At 59.4% G+C, this 19,659-nt stretch overlaps 1 protein-coding gene across 1 annotated transcript; it reads left to right on the top strand.

The window, feature by feature from the left end:
- The first annotated feature begins 626 nt into the window (after positions 1-626).
- Positions 627-17,903, top strand: LOC133626471 (mucin-4-like). Its single transcript, XM_062006023.1, has 31 exons — positions 627-690; positions 1,097-1,306; positions 1,403-1,456; positions 2,159-5,029; positions 6,266-6,517; positions 6,830-6,969; positions 7,604-7,768; positions 7,849-8,004; positions 8,179-8,309; positions 8,523-8,611; positions 8,895-9,071; positions 9,173-9,316; positions 9,492-9,611; positions 9,821-10,023; positions 10,697-10,775; positions 10,986-11,156; positions 11,506-11,607; positions 11,746-11,982; positions 12,295-12,429; positions 12,574-12,752; positions 12,872-13,031; positions 13,118-13,216; positions 14,060-14,242; positions 14,318-14,391; positions 14,707-14,771; positions 15,063-15,262; positions 15,945-16,113; positions 16,199-16,360; positions 17,085-17,122; positions 17,205-17,302; positions 17,528-17,903. The coding sequence occupies exons 1-31, from the start codon at positions 627-629 to the stop codon at positions 17,579-17,581; spliced, it is 6,981 nt and encodes a 2,326-aa protein (XP_061862007.1). The 3' UTR covers positions 17,582-17,903.
- The last annotated feature ends 1,756 nt before the right edge of the window (positions 17,904-19,659 follow it).

The raw sequence follows: 19,659 nt of genomic DNA, 5'->3' as shown, positions 1-19,659 counted from the left end.
GCAGGAGCAGTCCTCTCCCCAGCCGGGTCTGCGTGGGCAGTTGCTGCGATGGAGGGCTCAGATAAGCCGCACGCAGGGCCGCGGGAGGGGGCCGGGGCAGGGCTGACGTGGGACCCTGAGGCGGCAGCGGGAGGCTGCTCCTTCCTCCTTCCTCCTTGGTGACACGCCAAGCCCTGCCAGGGGTTACTGGCTGCGTGGCCGAGCGTGGCAGGGACCTGCCAGAGAGCAGGGGCAGTGGGGGTGTGTGGATGGAGAAGTGCAGAGTCAAGGGCTGACTCACCCCTTCCAGAGGTGCTGGGGACCCCTGACCCCCCTTCCCATCCCAGGGCCCTTGGTCCAGGTGACTTTGCAGCCCATCGAGTGCTCCCTGCAGGTTGGGGGCTTTGGTGTGTCAAGCATGGGGTCACCCTGCAAAGGCTCTTAAATCCTCCCATGGCAAAATGTGTGTCCCCCAGCATCAGTAGGTTCCCCAGGACTGGGACGCAGCACACGGAGCTGTCGCTGCCCCGGGCAAGGCACGTGCTGGCCCTGTCTCCCACCCAGGGGAGTGCTCAGCGGAGGAGCCACCCCATTGCGTCGCTGCCAGGGGAGAGCTGCAGCCCTGTCCCTGCCGCTGAGGAAACGCCATGGGGTGCTGGAGCCAGTGGCCACTCTGGAGCTGGGCGCTTTGGGGGCTCTGGGTGCTGCCAGGTAAGTTCTGGGTCCCCCACATGGCTGTTGGGCTGAGCGAGTGGTCGATGATGTCTGGGTGATGGGCTGCAAACAGGTCTCTGTCTGTTCCTGCGCTGCACATTTGAGGCTGAGTGCCCACCTGGGGGTTGTTCTGTCTGCCTGCTGGTGCCACAGCCTTGACACGATCCTCTGACTGCGGCAGGGGAGGGGGAACGGGGCAGTGTGAGTTGAACGGGGGCTCTCACCCACGGGGAAGATGCTTGTCTCGCACTCAGCGTTGGTCTGGCTCTGGGTGCTGGGGTGGGAATGAGCCCCAGTTCTGGAGGCACTTTCTTCCTACAGCAGTGGGGGAGGGATGGGGTGATGGGCGACCCTGGACTGTTTTTCTCCTCATCCTGCCCTCACCTACCTGCTCTGCTGCCAGCACAAGCAGAGAATGGGGGGGAGCAGCTGTTTGCACCTGCACCGGCCCTGCCAGAGCCGGGCAGCATCTCCCCTACGGCTGACAGCACCAGTACTGAGCTGCCTGTGGACCTGAGTATGTGCCAGGTGTTCCTCACGGCCACGGCCCCCCGCCCCGAGCCCCCCTTCCCCGCGGGCATCACCAGCCCCTCCGCCGGCAGCCACGGCTCAGGTAAGGCCGGCCGGCAGCTGGCCACGGGCAGGTTCTTGCTGGCAGGGCTGCAGGGGAGGTTTGATCCAGCTGGGGCTGCCCGGTCTCACCCCGCAGGCAGCCTGGTGGGGCAGGTGACGGCAACAGCCCTGGTGGCAGCCAGGGCCAGTGGTGAGCAGGAGGAGCTTCCCCAGGAGACAGCTCTCCTTGAGGGCCCAGCAACGCGAGGCAGCCCCCGGGCAGGGGCTGGGGTCTCCTCTGCAGGCACTGACAGCCGCCTCCCTGGCATCCCTCCGGCTCCCATCACCGCTCAGCACGGGCAGCTTCTGTCTCTGGAGCTGGTGGGACACACCGTGGGGCTTGGCACCAGAAGTGACAGTGCTGGACCAGATGCAGGAGAGGGGACTGTGGCCAAACCCCCTGTGAGTGCTGCTGGTTCACTGAGAGGTGTCCCCAAAACACCAGTGAGGGGTCTGTCCCCACCAGCAGCACACACCCTGGCTGCTCAACCAGTGCCAGGGGCAAAAGGCTCTTCCTCACTCTCTGAAAAATGGAGTGATGCCCGTGAGTTGGTGTGGCTGGGCAACACTGTCCCTGCGGAGGGGACACCAGGGACAGGGTGGACCACAGTGCCATCACTCCCTGGGGAGGAGCAGAGCACAGGGCTGTCACCTCCCAGCATCAGCGAGAACTCTGCCGAGCAACACACAACTGCTGTGCTCCCATCCCAGGAGCTCACACCGGGGCTGGACGAGGCCACTTCACATCTGGCCCCAGCAGCCAGCATCTCTCGGGACATGGGCAGCCCCATGAAGCCAGCAGCAGCCTCAGCCATCCCTGCTGCTGACCTCCCTGGGGATCCCCCCCATGCAGTCACCGAGGGAGCCAGGATGGTGACCCCACCATCTGCACACCCTCCCAGTGCATCCTCAGCAAGAGTCACCCTTTCTTCTGCCACTGTTGGCGTCGATGAGGCTACAGAGCCTGGGACACTTGCCTTACCCAGCACCAGCCACAACGCTCTGCAGGACCCCCCGGTGCCCTCCACTCAGCTGCCCCCAGCCCCCTGGCCCCAGCTGGGCACAGGAGAGACGCCTTCCACTGGCCCCAGCATGGACCTCGCCACTGCTGGCCATGATCTACCTGGAACCAACACTGTCAGCCAGCCCCAGGGCACCTCTCTAGCTCTGGGCACACAGGCTATGGAGCACGTCCCCACTGCATCCATGGCAGCTCTGGGCCACACTGGTGCTGAGCTGGTGTTCAGCAGGAGTGATCCCAGCACTGGAGGCACTGCTGCCACACTCAGCAGGAGGCTGTACCCCCATGCAACTCCTGACAGCACTGATGGTCCCTCTCCAGGACTGTTTGCACGCTCCATGGGATCTCTGCTCCCCCAGACCCCCTCAGCAGGCCCCGAGGTCACCACGGCAGAGGCAGCTGCAGTCAGATCTCCTCCAGCCAGCCCCAGCATGGCCACATCCTTGTCTGTCAAGGGCACTGGTGGAGCAAAGGCAGGCAGGACCCTTCAAGCTGCTGCAGCACCAACATCTTCCACCACCGCGTATGGCATCGGGACCGGGACTGCTGCACTTCCATCCTCCTTTGTTAGTGAAGCAGAGATGGGAACAGCATCACTGGCCAGTGGCAGTGCCACCACAATGCTGCAGGACACCAGAGCCATCCCGCCTGTGCCAGATACATCTCCCAGCCTCATCCAGCCTCGTCCCACTGTGGCCTCAGCAGCCCCAGGAACTGGTGTCACCACTGAACCTGCACCAGCCCCAATGGTTCTCTGGGGTGAACCCCAACAGGGGACAGTTCTGCGAGCAGAGACATGGTCACCCAGTGCTGCACCAGGGATGGGCACGGCTGTGCCAGGCACCCCAGGGGCACTCAGAGCAGCCAGCGACTCTGGGGCATCGCAAACAGGTGTCTCTCCTCTCCTGGACAGCAGTGCCCCTGCAAGGATGGTTCTGGGGTTGTCCCCATCCAGCATCCTCCAAGAGATCACAGCAGGCATGTCCCCACCATCCCCAGCCACCCCACCGCCAGCAACAAGTGCTTCAGTTGACCCCCACTCCGGTGGCATCACGGTGGGGCAAGCGGTGGCTATGGCATCCCTGGAGATGGGCACAGAGGAGAGCCGAGGTGCCAGTGCAGTGGGGACAGCTCCCAGCCCCGCCATCCTCGCTGCTGGGCCATGGCCAGGGCCACCTGCCCAAGGGACCAGCGTTCCCAGAACCCAGCCCTCGGCAGATCTGCCTCTCCAGGTTGCAAACACAAGGATGGGTGCCACGACTCCACACAGTGGTGGCAGCATCCTGGGCACAGCCCCCCTGGCATCCCTCCCCTCCCCAGCCATCCAGGCTGCCTTGGACCACAGCCATCACACTGCTAAGCCTGACACAGGCGTGGACATGGACACGGACACAGACATGGACATGGACACAGCTTCTCCCACCAGAGCAAATGGGGCTGTGGGGCTTTCCCTGGGGCTGCCCACACCTGCATCTGGGATGGCTGAGCCAGGCACCAGCAGTGCCAATCTGTCAGTACCCTCTGGGCCAGGTAGCAAAAGCCCTACAGCAGTGGCCACGGTGAGCAAAGTGTCACCCACAGCTCTGGACCCAGCTATGGCACCTTCCTCCAGCCTCGCTCACAACACTGCAGAGCCAGACATCAGTGTGTCACCTCCTGCCCCTGGGAACACCCTTGCAGTGGCACCCCCTGTCACCACCAGCATCACCATCACTGATCCAGCAGCAGGAGTAGGTGATGCCAATCCTGACAGGGTCACAACACCCATCTCTACTGTCGCCAGCAGTGCCTCAGCTCCATACAGGTCCCACGTCACCCTGAGGCCATCTCCTGAGGCTACCGATAGCACCCACGACTCAGCTTTGAGGGCTTTCAGCCCAGTGACTGAGGACAAGCCCATGGCCCGGATCTCCTCACTGGCTGTTGGCCAGACACACAGGTGGGAGTCTACAGCCACATCCTGGATGGGTGCTGGGGGTGCCACTGCCCAGATGGACATCATAGCCCCTGAGAGCAGCACCGAGGGTGCAGCACCTGCAGCTGGCACCCACAGCACCCGTGTGCCTGTCTCCAACCCTGCTGCCACAAGCCCAGCTGCCACACCAGCCACCAGCGTGTTCCCCAGCAACACCATCCCACCAGCCACCCCAGCCAGAGGGGAGACCTTCCTAACGCCTGGGTCCACCACAGCCATGCCCTCTGCCACAGCAAAGGGCACCAGCACCAGCAGTGCCCCGTCCCTCGCTGTGAAGCGTGGTGAGGCAAGCAGAGGCAGGCAACTTGGCCTCTCCTCAGCAGCGCCTTCCCCCTCAGTGGAGACAACTGCCATGTCCTGGAGCATCCTCAGTCCCAGTCCTGCTTCACCTGTCCCCAGCCTAGCAGAGAAGGCAGTAACAGCCCCTTCATACCTGTGGCATGTCAGTGCAACCAAGGAGCCAGCAGCTGGACAGACCATCTCTGAGCTGACAACAGATGCTGCTTCTCCCAAGGCCATCAGCAGTCGTGTCACAGATCCTGCAGTGAGCATGTCACCTCCCAACTTCCGCACATCTCTGTGGGCATCTGCCTGGGAGGAGATGGCAGCCAGCACCGCAGCCATCCCTGCAGCCATCCCTGAACCCAGAACCATAGCCAGCACCACAGCCATCCCTGCAGACAGTAACGAAGCCATCTCTGCAGCCAGCAGCACAGCCATCCCTGCAGGCAGCATTGCAACCATCCACGCAGCCATCCCTGCAGCCATCCCTGCAGCCATCCCTGCAGGCAGCACTGCAGCCATCCCTGCAGCCATCCCTGCAGCCAGCACCACAGCCATCCCTGCAGCCAGCAGCACAGCCATCCCTGAACCCAGAACCACAGCCAGCACCGCAGCCATCCCTGCAGCCAGCACCGCAGCCATCCCTGCAGCCAGCAGCACAGCCATCCCTGAACCCAGAACCACAGCCAGCACCACAGCCATCCCTGCAGCCAGCAGCACAGCCATCCCTGAACCCAGAACCACAGCCAGCACCGCAGCCATCCCTGCAGCCAGCACCGCAGCCATCCATGCAGCCATCCCTGCAGGCAGCACTGCAGCCATCCATGCAGCCATCCATGCAGCCAGCAGCACAGCCATCCCTGAACCCAGAACCACAGTCAGCACCGCAGCCATCCCTGCAGGCAGCATTGCAGCCATCCCTGCAGCCATCCCTGAACCCAGAACCACAGCCAGCACCGCAGCCATCCCTGCAGCCATCCCCTCAGCCATCCCTGCAGCCAGCAGCACAGCCATCCCTGCAGCCATCCCTGCAGCCAGCACTGTAGCCATCCCTGCAGCCAGCACCACAGCCATCCCTGCAGGCAGCATTGCAACCATCCCTGCAGTCGTCCCTGAACCCAGAACCACAGCCAGCACCGCGGCCATCCGTGCAGCCAGCACCACAGCCATCCCTGCAGCCACCCCTGCAGGCAGCATTGCAACCATCCCTGCAGTCATCCCTGAACCCAGAACCACAGCCAGCACCGCGGCCATCCGTGCAGCCAGCACCACAGCCATCCCTGCAGCCACCCCTGCAGGCAGCACTGCAGCCATCCACTCAGCCATCCCTGCAGCCAGCACCACAGCCATCCCTGCAGCCAGCAGCACAGCCATCCCTGAACCCAGAACCACAGCCAGCACTGCAGCCATCCCTGCAGGCAGCATTGCAGCCATCCCTGCAGGCAGCACTGCAGCCAGCACCGCAGCCATCCATGCAGCCATCCCTGCAGCCAGCACCACAGCCATCCCTGCAGGCAGCATTGCAACCATCCCTGCAGCCATCCCTGCAGGCAGCATTGCAACCATCCCTGGAGTTGCCCCTGCAACCATCCCTGCAGCCAGTACTACAGGCAGTACTGCAGCCATCCCTGCAGCCAGCACCACATCCAGGACTGCAGCCAGCACTGCAACCATCCCTGCAGTCCTCACTGCAGGCAACACAGTCCCTGTGACACCTCTGGCCCCAGTAAGCCCGATCAAGGAGGCAGGAGGTGTCCTCGTGACCAGCAGTGCAGCACCAGTGAGACCCCCAGGCCCCACCAGTCCTGCCACCTCCTCACCTTTTGCCTTTGGGATGCAGAGGGCACCGACCACAGCACCGAGCACATCTGCCCTTACCACTGCTGACCATAGAAATCCTGCTCCTGAGCCCCAGCCCGCCCATGGGCTTGCCAGTAAGTAGGTTTTCTTCTTCCCAAAGCAAAGAGCAGGAAGGGGCTGTCAGCTGACCAAGAACTGTGGTGGCTGGGGGTATGGCCTGGGCTGACTCGTCTGAGCTGCACATTGAGCTGCCAGATTCATGGGGAAAGGTGCAATAGGACATCTGAGGGCATCCTGTTCCAAGTGACAGACTGAGTTAGGAATTGGATTACAGGGCATCAGAGCATTGGTCCAGGGAGGGGAAGGTGGTTTGCCCCAGCCTTGGGAAGGATGGAGCAGCCATGAATGGGTTTGCACCTTTTTGATGAATCTCCTGTCTGTGTCAGTGCCAGCAGCCTCGCTCTACCCCTTCGGCACAGAGGGAGGGGACCAGGAGTGTGTCCAGAGGATGGTGGATTTCAGTTCTCCCCTGTTCAAGCCAGAGATTGGGTTCCCCTTCGGGAAGTCGCTGCGGGATGCTCTCTACGTGAGTTCTCCCCTTGCCAAGCACATAAGGGATGTGCAGCCTCTTTGGTAGGAAAAAGCACCAGGAAATGGAGCAGAAACCAGATGTAATCCAAATGTGCATCTTTTTTTTTTCTCAATTTAAGATAAAGGGTCTGGAGCACAAGTCTGATGGGGAGTTGTTGAGGGAGCTGGGGCTGTTCAGCCTGGAGAAGAGGAGGCTGAGAGAAGACAGGATCACTAGCTACAGCTACCTGGTTGTGGGGCTGTAGTGAGGTGGGGGTTGGTCTCTTCTGTCCAGTAATGAGTGATAGGACAAGAGGAAATGGCCTCAAGTTGCACCAGGAGAGGTTTAGATTGGACATTAGGAAGAATTTTTCACTGAGAGGGTTGTCAGCCCCTGTCCCAGGCTGCCCAGGGAGGTGGTGGAGTCCCCATCCCTGGAGATGCTGCAAAGCCCTGTAGCTGAGGTGCTGAGGGATGTGGGTTAGTGATGGGCTTGGCAGTGTGAGGTGAGTGGTTGGACTCGATCTTAAAGGTCTTTTCCACCTGAGACAATCCTGTGGTTCTGTGACTCTGCTTTCTGCTCACCCCTGGAGGCTGACAGCCCCTGGAGCTGCCTGACAGTTCAGCAATTAACGAGTGGTTTTGGTTAGTTTACAGATAACGGGCAGATAATTTTCCCACCCACGGACAACTACGTCCCCTCCAACCCCAACCCCCCTGCCCGGGGCTTCAGTGGCCGGGAGGCTTTGCCAATGGTTGCTGCCTTTTGGGACGACGCAGATTTCTCCCAGGGCGTTGGCACCACCTGGTACCAGGTCGGAACCACCAAATACGTTCTCCTGGGAGAGCCCAGCTCCCAGCTTGCCCATCTAACCATTGTCTTGACAACATGCAGGAGTACTCCACCCTCACCCCTACCCCAGACCCCCTGGTCCAGGATGTGGAAGCAAAGATTGAGAAATACCTGCAAACCCGCTATGAAGCGAAATGGACCTTGAAGGTGACGTGGGAGAAGGCTCCGGCGTACCCGTCCCGGCACGATGACACTGAAGTGAGCAGTGAGGAACCCAGCTGAGGGAGGGGACTGTCACCAGCACTGGCCAGGACAGGGCTGGGCTTCTAGTCTCTTCATGTGGGCATTTCAGGTCTCTCCCCGCCTCAGTCTGTGCTGTGGGGAGAGCAGGGAGGCTTTGGGGTGTGAAGGCAGTGCCTTGGGTTTCTCCAGACAAACACCTACCAGGCAGTCCTCACCACCGATGGGACCCGCTCCTTCGCCCTGCTGCTCTACCAGGACGGAGGGATGCGGTGGGACTACACCAGGCTGGCTGCAGACAATGTGCTGATCGGCTTCTCCAGGTGCTCTGTATGCGTGTGGCTGTGATTTGGGACATTGAGGATTTCTCCCAGCATGAGACACCATCCCCAGGAGAGCCCAGCCCCCACGCCTGGAGCAGCCCTGTCCCATTTAAACCCTCTTTCCTGCAAAGCACAGCAGTTCCCATCCCAGATGGGGAGTGCAGGGAGGGTGTGTGTTGGGAGAGTGACCCCACATCTCCTCTCTCCACACAGTGGTGATGGCTATGCCCAAAATAATGAGCTGACTTGGAAGCCACCAGCTGTGAAATACCGACCGGACCAGCACAGCAGCATTGGCACTGGTATGGCACCGGGGAGCCGTCGGGGCTGGTGAGGTTGGGACGACCCATGTGCTCTGCAGCAGGAGCATGTCCCCACAGACACCCCTGCGAGGAGCTGGACCAGCAAAGACACCGGGCAATGGCTGGCTACTGAGGGCAGTGCATGGGCATCCCATGTCCTGCTGCCCCTTGCCACAGCCACGCTGGCTCTAGAGGGAGCCTGGAGACCTCGTGTGAGGTCAGTGGCTGGGGACGGTTGTCCCATGGGATCCCCTGCCGTGCTTTTCTCTGCTTGCCTCCCCAGATGTGCGTGGGCTGTGGCTGTACAGGCTGGACACTCGCTCCCGGGTGAACTACAGGCTGCGGTGCCTGGCGTGGCTGGAGGCAGAGCCTGCCCCAGCCTCCTGGAACGGCCAGCTCCCGCCATGCCCCTGCTCCCGGCCGCAGGCAGAGCTCGACCCCCGCTACCGACGGAGCAAAGGTGCCAAGCGCAGCCCCCCGGGGTCAGCTGTGGGGTGTGGGGATGGCACGGGGTGCCCTCCTGCACTGGGGATGGCTGTGACCCCTGCCACGTCGTTTCAGGCTCCACGGACTCCTCAGTGAAGATGTTTCGCACCGTGTCCCCCAGCCCGGCTGGAGCCGGCGTGCGATGTCTGTACCGAGGCCAGAGCTTGCTTGAGGGCTGGCAGGAGAGAACATGGAGCACCCCCTTTCGCCCTACTGCTGGTAAGGGGGCACTGGTACTTCCTTCCCCTAAAACATCGCAAGCACACGTACACCCTTGCCCTAAAACACTCCAAGAGCCAGCACTCTCTTGCCCTAAACCCCTACAAGCCCCAAGGGCTGTGCAGGGCCGGGAGCACCCCAACACCCACCGGTGGCTGGCCACCCTCCTCCACAGACGAGGAGCTGCAGGCGTTCGGCTGGTGCTGCCGGCGTGTGAAGAAGCCCCTGTTCTGCACCAGGTTTGCTGAGAAGAGACCGAGGATTGGCTGCAAGGGATATGTGCCGCCCACCCCAGGTGAGTCCCCAGAGCTGTGCCTCCTCTGTGCCAGGGCTCTGGGCTGGTGGCACAGCCACATGCAGCCCCCAAGCATTAGCCAAGCTTTGCATCCCAGTGGGGACTGCTGAGCCCCACATAGCACCAGAGGCTGCTCTCCTCTGTGCAATGACACCAGCATTTGCTTCTCTTCCTACCCTCGAAACATCTTCGTCTCTGCCTGACCTTAGCTGGTGCCTTTGGGGACCCCCACATCACCACCCTGGATGGACTTACCTACACTTTCAATGGTCTGGGGGACTTTGTCCTGCTGCTAGCCAGCGATGCCCAGACCAGCTTCGTGCTGCATGGGCGTACAGCCCGGACTGGCATGGCCCAGGCCACCAACTTTGTGGCCTTTGCTGCCCAGTACATCTCTGCCACCACCACAACAGTGAGTAGGATCAACCTTGTTATCATTCTGAGCTTCTAACGGGAGAGCTCCCTCTGGCAGGTTGGGCATCACCTCTGCACCCAAGGAGCATCCTCTCTCCTCTTCCTGCCACCTCCCATGACCCCAACAAAGTGCTAATAGTGGTGGGCTGGACTAATGAGACAACTCTAACCTCTTACAAGCTGAGTAGCAAGGGCCTGGAGCTTTGTGAGAACACAGTTTGCTCCACCCTCTTCCTTGTGCACCCTTCATCCTGACCCCCACTCTCCTCCACCCTCATCAGCACAAGCACATGCTTCTCCTTGCTTTGCAGAACTGCTCCCCACACGCATTTCAGCAAGCAAAACCTCCTGATATCATCAGAAGCAGCCATGGAGCAGTGTGAGGAGGGGCCTCAGAGCCTGGAGCCCACCAACACACATCTCCATGCTGCCATGGTCAGCCGAGCAGTGGTGATGGCCAGTGTGTGCCCCATGCCAGCAGTGATGGCAGGCATCTCGCTGTCCTCTTCTGTGCAGCCATCAGAGCTGCTTTATCTGGTGTTTGCTGGGGGAAGAGCACACCAACACAACTCCTGGGGGCGGAGGACAGGGTTTAGCATGTCTCCAGCACAGGGGAACAGGAGGAAAGGACAAGCAGAGGGGCTGACTGGGCCAACTGCCATAATTTGCAGGTTGAGTGGACCTTGGGGAGCCAGGGTGACATCCAAGTCCTCCTGAACAACAAAACCATCCAGTTTTCCTATTCTCAAGGTGAGTAGGATGTGCTGTTAATCGGGACATGTCTCTGTGAGGGGTGTCTTGAGTGCAGCCATCCTGAGCTCCATCAAACATCTCCCACCTCTCTGTTTCAGACTCAGGTGGGACGGATGGGATGTTCTCCTCCCCAAATTCAGAGGGAACTTGTTGTTTCAGACCCCAGCCTTTCATGGACTCTCTCTGTGTGCTCTCTTTCTCTTGCAGACATGGATGCTGATGTGTACTATAGCCCTGGTGTCCTGCTGGTCAACACCTCCTCCCTCACAGCTGTCTTCGATGGGGCCACCGCCGTCTCCATCTCAGCCACCTCCAAGATCCTTAGCGTGGTCTGCAGCCTGCCTGATGGCTACCACAACAGGACCAAGGGCCTCCTGGGTGAGGACCTGCAAAGTGCCCTTCCCACCCTAAAGCAGGCTGGGAAGCACTGGGGCAAGGTGCTCGTGAGGGCAAGGACTCCCAGGTCTGATCATAACACTGGCCAGCACCAGAGTGTGGAGGTCAACCCCAGCTCAGGCTTGGGGATGTGTAGCTGGAAGGCTGTCAAGAAAAGGACCAGGGGCTGTTAACTAGTGTGGAGTCCCCACCCCTGTGCATAGCTGAGGTGCTGAGGGACATGGGTTAGTGATGGCAGTGTGAGGACTTGATGACCTTAAAGGTCTTTTCCAACCAAAATGGTTCTATGGTTCTATGGAGGACCTCCAGTCCTCTGGTGATGCTCCACCAGGTACGTGGGACCACGACCTCACAGATGACTTCCAAATGCCAAATGGTACCAGCATCCCTGTGAACAGCAGCGAGGAGGAGATCTACAGCTACGGGATGACATGTAAGTCCAGGCTCGGGATCTACCTTGATGATCCCCTCATTCCTCTACATCTGTCCATGCTTTGACTGGAGATACTTAAAATCACCTGAGCAAAAGTGATGCCAGGGAAGGCTGTGCCCATGATATGCTCTCTTGCAGGGGCTGTTGGAGAGCACAGACTGTTTGCTCAGCCTCTGGACTCTCCAGTTACGAACTTCACACCCATCTTCTTGTCCGGGCTGCAGCAGGAGAATGAAAGCCAGTACCAGCTGGCAGCTTCACAGTGCCACGGCAGCAAGGAGTGCATCTATGATTCCCTGAGCACAGGTGATGTGGCCCTGGGCTTGGCCACCCAGAGCCTCACAGCTGACTTCCAGCAGAAGAAGGCAATGCTCAGTAAGTGGAGCAGATCCTCACCTCTGAGAGGGCACAGCTTGGGTAATTGGGCAGCGCCTTCCTCTCACCCTGGGTTCTCTTGCTCCATGTGAGACAGTAGAGAAGTCACTAAGGTCTTAGGGTTGCATTACCTGTCTGGCTGTTCTCCAAGCCTGGGTGATGCCACCATGCTGTGCAACATGAAGGCCTTGTTAGTGGGTGGTCATGGCAGCATCCACCTGGGATCCCAGCCTCACCAGGAGGGACTCACAGCCAAGGAGAGTCAAGGCCACGTAGCAAACAACAAACTGTGCTGGGCTGGTCTTTCCTCAGCCACCTTCCCTCCTGTCATCATGGGTGACACGTCAATCACGGCCTTCAGGACAGAAAGAGTCAGGAGGCAGTACCACGCCGTGGGGGTGGGCGCACGCTTTGTTCCCCTCCTCTCACCAGACCTCAACGTATCAGGTGAGGAAGGAGAGACTGGGATGGGATGGGATGGGATGGGATGGGATGGGATGGGATGGGATGGAATGGGATGGGATGAGAGGATACTGATCACCCAGTCTCTTTCCTCTGCTCCCTACTGTAACCCCACCTCTCCTCCCACAGAGAGCGGCACCCTGACCTGGGAGCCGCGCAGAATGGCCCCACTCACCCTCAGCCTGGAGGCTGTCGGCTCCAACAACCTCTCTGCCCTCCTCCAGCTCCGCTTCACCCTTTGCAGCTGCAGCAGGAGCAGGGAGTGTGACTACAGCGATACTGTCACCCTCGAGGACTCCTCCCTGCAGGTAGCGTGCCAGAAAGCTCCGGTGCCACACCATGCCTGTCCCCATACCAGCCGCACTGGCTGTCCTCTCTGCCTACCCCTCCTGTGTCCTCTAAGCCAATGTCACCATCCCTTTCCCAGCTGGCGGCCTGCAGGTGTGAGAGTGGCTACTTGGGTGCCTTCTGCCAGGTCCCCCCGGATCCCTGTGCCCAGGGCTGCTTCCCCGGCGTGGCCTGCGCCCCGCGTGCCGGCTGCGGCCCCTGCCCCGCTGGCCTGACTGGTGACGGACGGCACTGCTCAGGTGACCAGGGCTCCCCACGGCCACGGGAGCCCGCAGGACCCCTGGCCAGCAATTGCTCTCGGTGCCACGGTGCTTTGCCCCAGCAGATATCGACGAGTGCGCACAGGGGACGGCGTGCCCCGGGAATGCCACCTGCACCAACACAGTGGGCAGCTACACCTGTTCCTGCCTGGCCGGTGAGGAGGGTGAGTATGGGCAGCCACAGTCCTTCTCCCCATCACCCCTGAGCCTCGGTGGCAAGTGGCTCCTGTGGGAGTCAAACTGGCCAGAGAAGAGAGGAGAGGGAGGTGGCTGAGCTTTGTACTCAAGCCCTTTGCTATTTTTAACAGAAGGGACCAAAATCCAGCTGCCCCTGTGCTCTCAGTCCGTAGATCTCACTTATTCACTAAGAAGGGAAAATTTTACCATGCAATTTTTCTCTTTGAGAAAAAAAAATCTCCTATCATCAAAGTTCAAATGTACATCACAGAATCCCAGTATGGCAGGAGCTGGAAGTGATCTCTAGAGCTCATCCAGCCCAACCCCCTGCTAAAGCAGGTTCTCCTCAGTCAGGTCACACAGGAACGTGTCCAGGTGGGTTTGGAAACCTCCAGAGAAGGAGCCTCCACACCTCCCTGGGCAGCCTGTGCCAGGGCTCTCTCACCTCAGCACCAAACAAGTTTTTTCCTTGTGTTTCAGTGGAACTTTTTTGTGTTCCAGCTTATGTCCATTACCCCTAGTCCTGCAGAGTTTGGGGGGCTCAAATCGAATCCTGATTTCAAATGGCTGTGGTGGGTTGATGATTTTTGCTCCTCTTCTAATGCAGCAGGCTGGCGTTTCACAAGGGCAAAAGGCTACAGCTGGGAGAAGGGAGTGCTGGCCTGTTCCATGTGATCTGAATTTATGCTGAAAGTCCTATCATATCAAAAAACCTGCCAAAACCTGTCAGAAAGGCATTTCATAGCGGCTGAGGATGGCTTGGTGTGCTGGGGCTCTATCCCTGCAGCCGGGCTCATGCCTCCACCTGACCTGGGCTCCCTGTCCTGCAGGTGAAGAGCCAGGCTGTGGCTTCGCCTGTGGCTCCCGCTCCTGCCCCGAGGACTACTGCAGCAACGGGGGACATTGCCACCTGCACCCCATCAGCTGCGCCCCGACCTGCGCCTGCCCGCCGGCATTCACCGACCAGCGCTGCCTCGTAGCCGGGGGCGACTTTCTGCCGCTGCCCAGTCCAGGTGGGCACTCGTGCCCAACCCCACTGAACCCGGTCCTGGCATGTCAGAGCCACCCCTGTGGATTTCCCCCTGCAGATCTCCCCATGAGGAGCGTCAAGCTGCGGGTCAGGACACTGCAAAATGCCACCGTTGGGGAAGTCAACAGCACTGTAGGTGGCTGGAGGAGCTGAACTCAGGGAGGGGAACATGCCAGCACAGCAGGCAGTGGGGCAGCTTGGGGTACTTGTGCCTGTGTGCTCTCACTTCCCTGGGGATCCAGCAGATCCACAGTGCTGGAGGGAGGCAGTGCCAGCCTCTCGCTGCCAGCTGCAGCTGTGGGCACATGCCAGGTCCCCAGCAGTGCCTGAACGGAAGGCCAGAGCAGCTCTTGGGGCTCAACCACAGTGTCTACATTGCCCTTTAACCTCCCCCTGTGCCAGTGTCATCCTGCCTCCCCTAACACCCTCCTGCTTGCCTCACTACAGGTCTCAGCCATCCTGGGCTCCTTGAAGGTAAAGGATTTCCAGAGCAACACCAACATCACCCAGACGTGAGTCAGCTGTGGAGTGGCCCCATGCCCACCCCAGGGAGCTGTCAGGACAGCACCAGACATGGGGCCACAGAGTTTGGGACACAAAGGGCATTTTCCTTTCACCCCGGTTTGTTTTTCCAGCCCTGATGCTGATAAGCCCTTGGAGACAGAGGCCTCATGGCACCTTCCATCTCCTGCCTCATCCCTCCTTTACCACTCCCCACAAGTGGGGAAGTTGAGGCATGGTGAGGCTCGGTCACTCCGTGATGCAGCTGTGGCTCTGCCAGCAGCCCTATCTTCTCCCCACAGGACAGACAGCGATGGCTTCACCTTCGTGGTGGTGTCTGAGTTTGCCTACGACAGCCATGGCACTGTCATCCGGTTCCTGAATGATGAGCTGCAGGGGGCCATCACCCGTGCCTTCAACAGGCAGCGTGGGCAGCGGGAGGCGGGCACCCACCTCCTCTTCCAGTACCTGCACCCAGACAACATCACCGACCTGGTCAAGTGTGAGTTGCTCCTGGTGCTGAGCTGGGGAGCCTGGAGGAGCACCCCCTCTCCCTGCTGCCCCCATCACCCTGGGTGCTCCGGGGTCATGGTAATGCCCATGGGGAAGGTGGGTGGGCAACTGGCCCCTCTCTAGGCACAGATCCAGCCCAGGGAGACCTGGGGAAGCATGAAGGGGTAATGTCACTGAGAGACAGGCGTTAGATCTGGTGAAGGGTCAGGAGATCAAGTGTTACGTAGAGTGGCTGAGGGAACTGGGGATGTTTAGTGTGGAGAAGAGGAGGCTGCGGGGAAACAAGATCACTAGCTACAACTACCTGATTGTAGGGTTGTAGTGGGGTGGAGGTCGGTCTCTTCTGTCCAGTAATGAATGACAGGACAAGAGGAAATGATGTCAAGTTGCTCCAGGGGAAGTTTAGATTGGAAATCAGGAAGAAACTTTTCCCTGAGAGGGTTGTCAGCCCCTGTCCCGGGCTGCCCAGGGAGGTGATGGAGTCCCCATCCCTGGACATACTGCAAAGCCATGTAGCTGAGGTGCTGAGGGCCATGGCTTAGTGATGGGCCTGTCAGTGTCAGCAGAGTGGTTGGACTTCATGATCTTAAAGGTCTTTTCCAACTGAAATAACTCTATGATACTATGATTCTATGCCAATGCACAGCCAAACCCATGCCTTCCCTCCCCAGTGACCGTGGCTGAGCTGAGGGGCTACTTCCCCTGCAGTCTGTATGGCTACAAAGGCTACCAGCTCCACTACTTCAGGACCATCGGTTTCGTCTGCATCTCCCCTTGCAAGATGGGCTACTGCCAGCACGGCAGCCAGTGCCAGCACCTACCTGAGGGGCCCACATGCAGGTAGCAGCAGCACTGGGTGGGACGAGGCCACTCGTCGCAGCCCTTTCTGCCCACGGCATCACTGCTCCTTCCTTCCCATCCGCAGCTGTGTCCCCTTCTCCATCTTCTCCCCGGCTGGCCCACGGTGCGAGCGGTTGGCCGTCAGCCTCGCCGCCTTCCTTGGCATCCTGCTGGCAGCCCTGGCCGTGTTCTGCCTGCTGCTGGCCGCAGCCTGCCTGGCCCTGCGCATGAGCCACCGCTACCAAGGGTGAGCCATGGCCCGGGCACTGCGGGGGCACTGGGGAACGGGGTTGGGTGTCGGGAGACAAACTGGTGGGAAGTCCATCTCCAGGAGATCCACCGCTGATGGGACCTGTCTGACCTGTCCTGAGGAAGGCACTTGGGCTGGGTGGTCTTTTAGCATCTTCCACCTTTTTTCCCCTGTCGTTTGCTGCTCAGGGCTGTGATAACATCACTGGGTTGAACATTAGCTCCCCTTCACCCCCACGTCAGGGCATATTTGCATTTCTTCCTCATCCCACCCATGGGCTTTCTGTTTGATTTTAATTTGAATACTATCCAAATGATTTCCACTGCAACTCACGTTGGTCTGGAAAGAGTTGGTCCAGAGCAGGAAAAAGGTGGTTGCAGGATTGGACCTTGCTCTCCTGCAGAGCAGGCAGTTGGCTGACCAGGTGCAAGGTTGGGGTGGAAATGCCAATATGTCCTTCCCTCCTCCTTAGCCCTTGATCCCAGCATGGCCTCCACACTCAGGGGAAGCTCAGCTTCCCTGGGAAGCACTTCTGTTTGTTTTCATTTGTGGCAAGAGCTGTGTGTGCACAACAAATGGGGCTTTTTCTTCTCTCACAGCCCCATCTCACCCCCACACAGTCACTGCTCCCTTCTGCCATCTGACCAGGGCACTGGGACCAGGCAGGGGCTCTCCCAGTCCCTGCTCACATGCCATCCCCTTTCTTCTCTCTCCTTCCCAGGGCCAAAGAAACCTTCTGGAGGCCACAGCCCTTCTCCTGTGAGTACATCCCTGCAATCCCCCATCCTTGCTCTGCACCACCTCAGTCTTCTTCAAGCTCTGCTCATCTTCCACTCTCCAGCTCTGACAATGGCAGGAGAGGAAGCAGAGCCCACCCTCTCCCACTCCCTGGAAAGCTGTTGGGAACCTCATCTCCAGACCATCGACCCCTCAATCCAGGTCTGCTCCAGGGTTATTGTCCCCATGGGGTTCAGGGTTGGGGGCTGTGGACTGAGGACTGATGTCCCGGCCCCGTGCCTCAAAGATGCTGGGGAGCCATGCCTTGTCCTGGAGCACCAGGGATGCTTTGGCTGGCATTGGGGTCTGTGTGGCTGTCTGAGCTGGTAGCAAAGAGCAGAATCCATGCAGTGCCAACAGCACAGCGTGACCTGTCCCTCCTTACAGATACAGATCCAGAGGCCCCAGGTCAGGCCAAGGCAGCCTCCCCAGCAGCCCTAGTCTGCCACTGGTCCTGCCCCAGTGCCTGTGGGCCCACTGGACCACTCTCAGGGTCTCCTGGAGGCAGAGGATGGGCAGCTGCCATTTGGGGTCTGCTCTTTGTGGAAGAGGTGCTCTTTTTTTGAATGAAAAATGTTTCCTGCTGGGTGGCCAAAGTGAGAGGATTTCACCTTCCCCTGAGGACCCACAGAGGCAACCAGGAGAGTCCTTGAGTGACTGCATTGGGGTGAGCCCTAGTGTAAAATAACTGGACCCAGCAGAGCCCCTGGTAGCTGGCTCAGATGGGGCAATGCTGATTATAACCTGTTAGCAACAAAATAGAATAAACCAAAGCTTATGGCACGCTGCTGAGTAAGTTGCCTGCGCCCTGCGGTACCAGCCCTGCTTCCCTGGCACCAAGCTCTCGAGTCCTGCTTGCTGCTGGGCCCATCCACAGGGCCAAAGAGAAGATGGATGTAGCTTCTTTTATTGCTCCATCCCCTCATTTTCCCTCCAAAGCTACAAGTGTCCCCTCATCGTGGCTCAGATCACGTAGGCTGAGCTGTGGCCCTGCAAAGCCCCCGTGGCCCTTCACCCCTGCTGAGGGAAGATGCTGTACTCAAGGAAGAGGCATTAGCCCCACTGCCCTGGCTCAGCTGCAGCCCAGACCCTCCCACCTCCAGCCCCAGCTCAGAGGGCAGCAGCATTCTGTCACACTGCTCTGAGCCTGACCCCACCACCATTTCCCACCCCAGTTCAGCAGAGGACATGGCTTCTCCAGGATCAGTGATGCTCAGAGCCCCCAGAGGCTTTATTGAACAAACAAGATTTGACAAAGATTTTGTTTCTTTCTTTTTTAAGAAAGGCACAACAAAATTATTCTTCTCCTAACATTTCTGATCATGGGGTTGCATTTTGCCCTCACACACCCAGCAGATGTGTCAAAGCGACTCAGGCTTGATTTGGAGAATCGCCCCTACTCCTGGGTACAGGGTCTGGGGTTGGCTCAGGGAGGGATGGCTGGAGGACAGAACAGGGGACAAGACACGACCAGCTGATGGGGTGAGTCTGTTGCACACAGGGGCTCAGCTCCAGTCAACCCATGCACGGTGCAAAAACCCATTTCCTGAGTGCCAGCCTCAGCATGGGAGGCACAGGAAGGATGGGGTGGTGGATGCATTGGGGGATACCTGCCCACCTCCCTCCCAGCAAAGGAGGTGCCTACAGGTACCTTCTCAGCTGCAGCTGGGGAAGAGCAGCCAAAGCAACTGACTCCTCAGGACAATTCTGGGTTAGAAATGTGAACTTGTGCCAGGGAAGGGAATCACAGGCACTGCCCAAGTGAGCTGCCCTGTGTGGTGGGCAGGGGTGCTGGAGGGATGCAGGGAACACAGGAGCAGGAGCAAGGGGCTTGGAGAATCAGCTGTGGCTCAGACCTTGCTGCAGGTGTGGAGCCTCGCAGTTACTTGTCCTCTTCATCTGCAAAGAAAAATGAGAACTGCTCGTCCACCTCCTCCCAGGGGTCCTGGGGCCAGTTAGGTGCTCCAGGGGAGTTTCCATGTGGGATATCAGGGACAGAGGGAAGTGACTGGTAGAGAGAAGAGCCCGTCACTGATTCCAGGAGTATCCCACTCACCTGTCTGCTCCTCTGAGTCACTCTCTACCTCATCCTCCTCTGACTCTGCTGGGAGTTGCAAGAAAACCCCACATCAGCTTACACTGGTAACCATGTTAACTGCAGTCCTCCTCCCCTCCCGGTGCTTATGTGCTAAGGGAGATGCCCCCTGCTACCCGACACAGCCCAGGGCACACACAGCTTGAATGTGGGCACACAGAACCCGTCCCTTGTCTGCCCAGGGCTCTTGCTGCCTCAACCATGGAGTGGCTGGGCTGTCTTCCTCCAGCCCTGGATGCCAAGATGGCATTGCTCCAGGGCTGCAAACCCACCTGTGTCAAGTGGCTGGTAGCTGTCACAGCCAATCTTCGGTCTCTTTGCGCTGTAGCGGGCGCAGAGGTGGGCACTACCTGCCTGGTTACAGCACCAGTCATAGAACTTCAGCTCCTGGTCTGCAAGCAAAAAGGAGGGTGAGGGGCTGAAG

The sequence above is a fragment of the Colius striatus genome, chromosome 12 (assembly GCF_028858725.1).
Source record: "Colius striatus isolate bColStr4 chromosome 12, bColStr4.1.hap1, whole genome shotgun sequence".
NCBI classification, from domain to species: Eukaryota; Metazoa; Chordata; class Aves; order Coliiformes; family Coliidae; genus Colius; species Colius striatus.
The sequence above is the reverse complement of the archived record's forward strand: the minus strand, read 5'-3'. Positions and strand labels throughout refer to the sequence as shown.

What these genes read in the sequence shown, in the direction of transcription:
- LOC133626471 (XM_062006023.1), top strand. Translation starts at nt 627, where the DNA reads ATGGGGTGCTGGAGCCAGTGGCCACTCTGGAGCTGGGCGCTTTGGGGG. An exon ending in CCCGGCACGATGACACTGAA is followed by an intron (nt 8,005 to 8,178) that starts GTGAGCAGTGAG and finishes GGGTTTCTCCAG; the next exon opens with ACAAACACCTACCAGGCAGT. An exon ending in CCATCGACCCCTCAATCCAG is followed by an intron (nt 17,303 to 17,527) that starts GTCTGCTCCAGG and finishes CCCTCCTTACAG; the next exon opens with ATACAGATCCAGAGGCCCCA.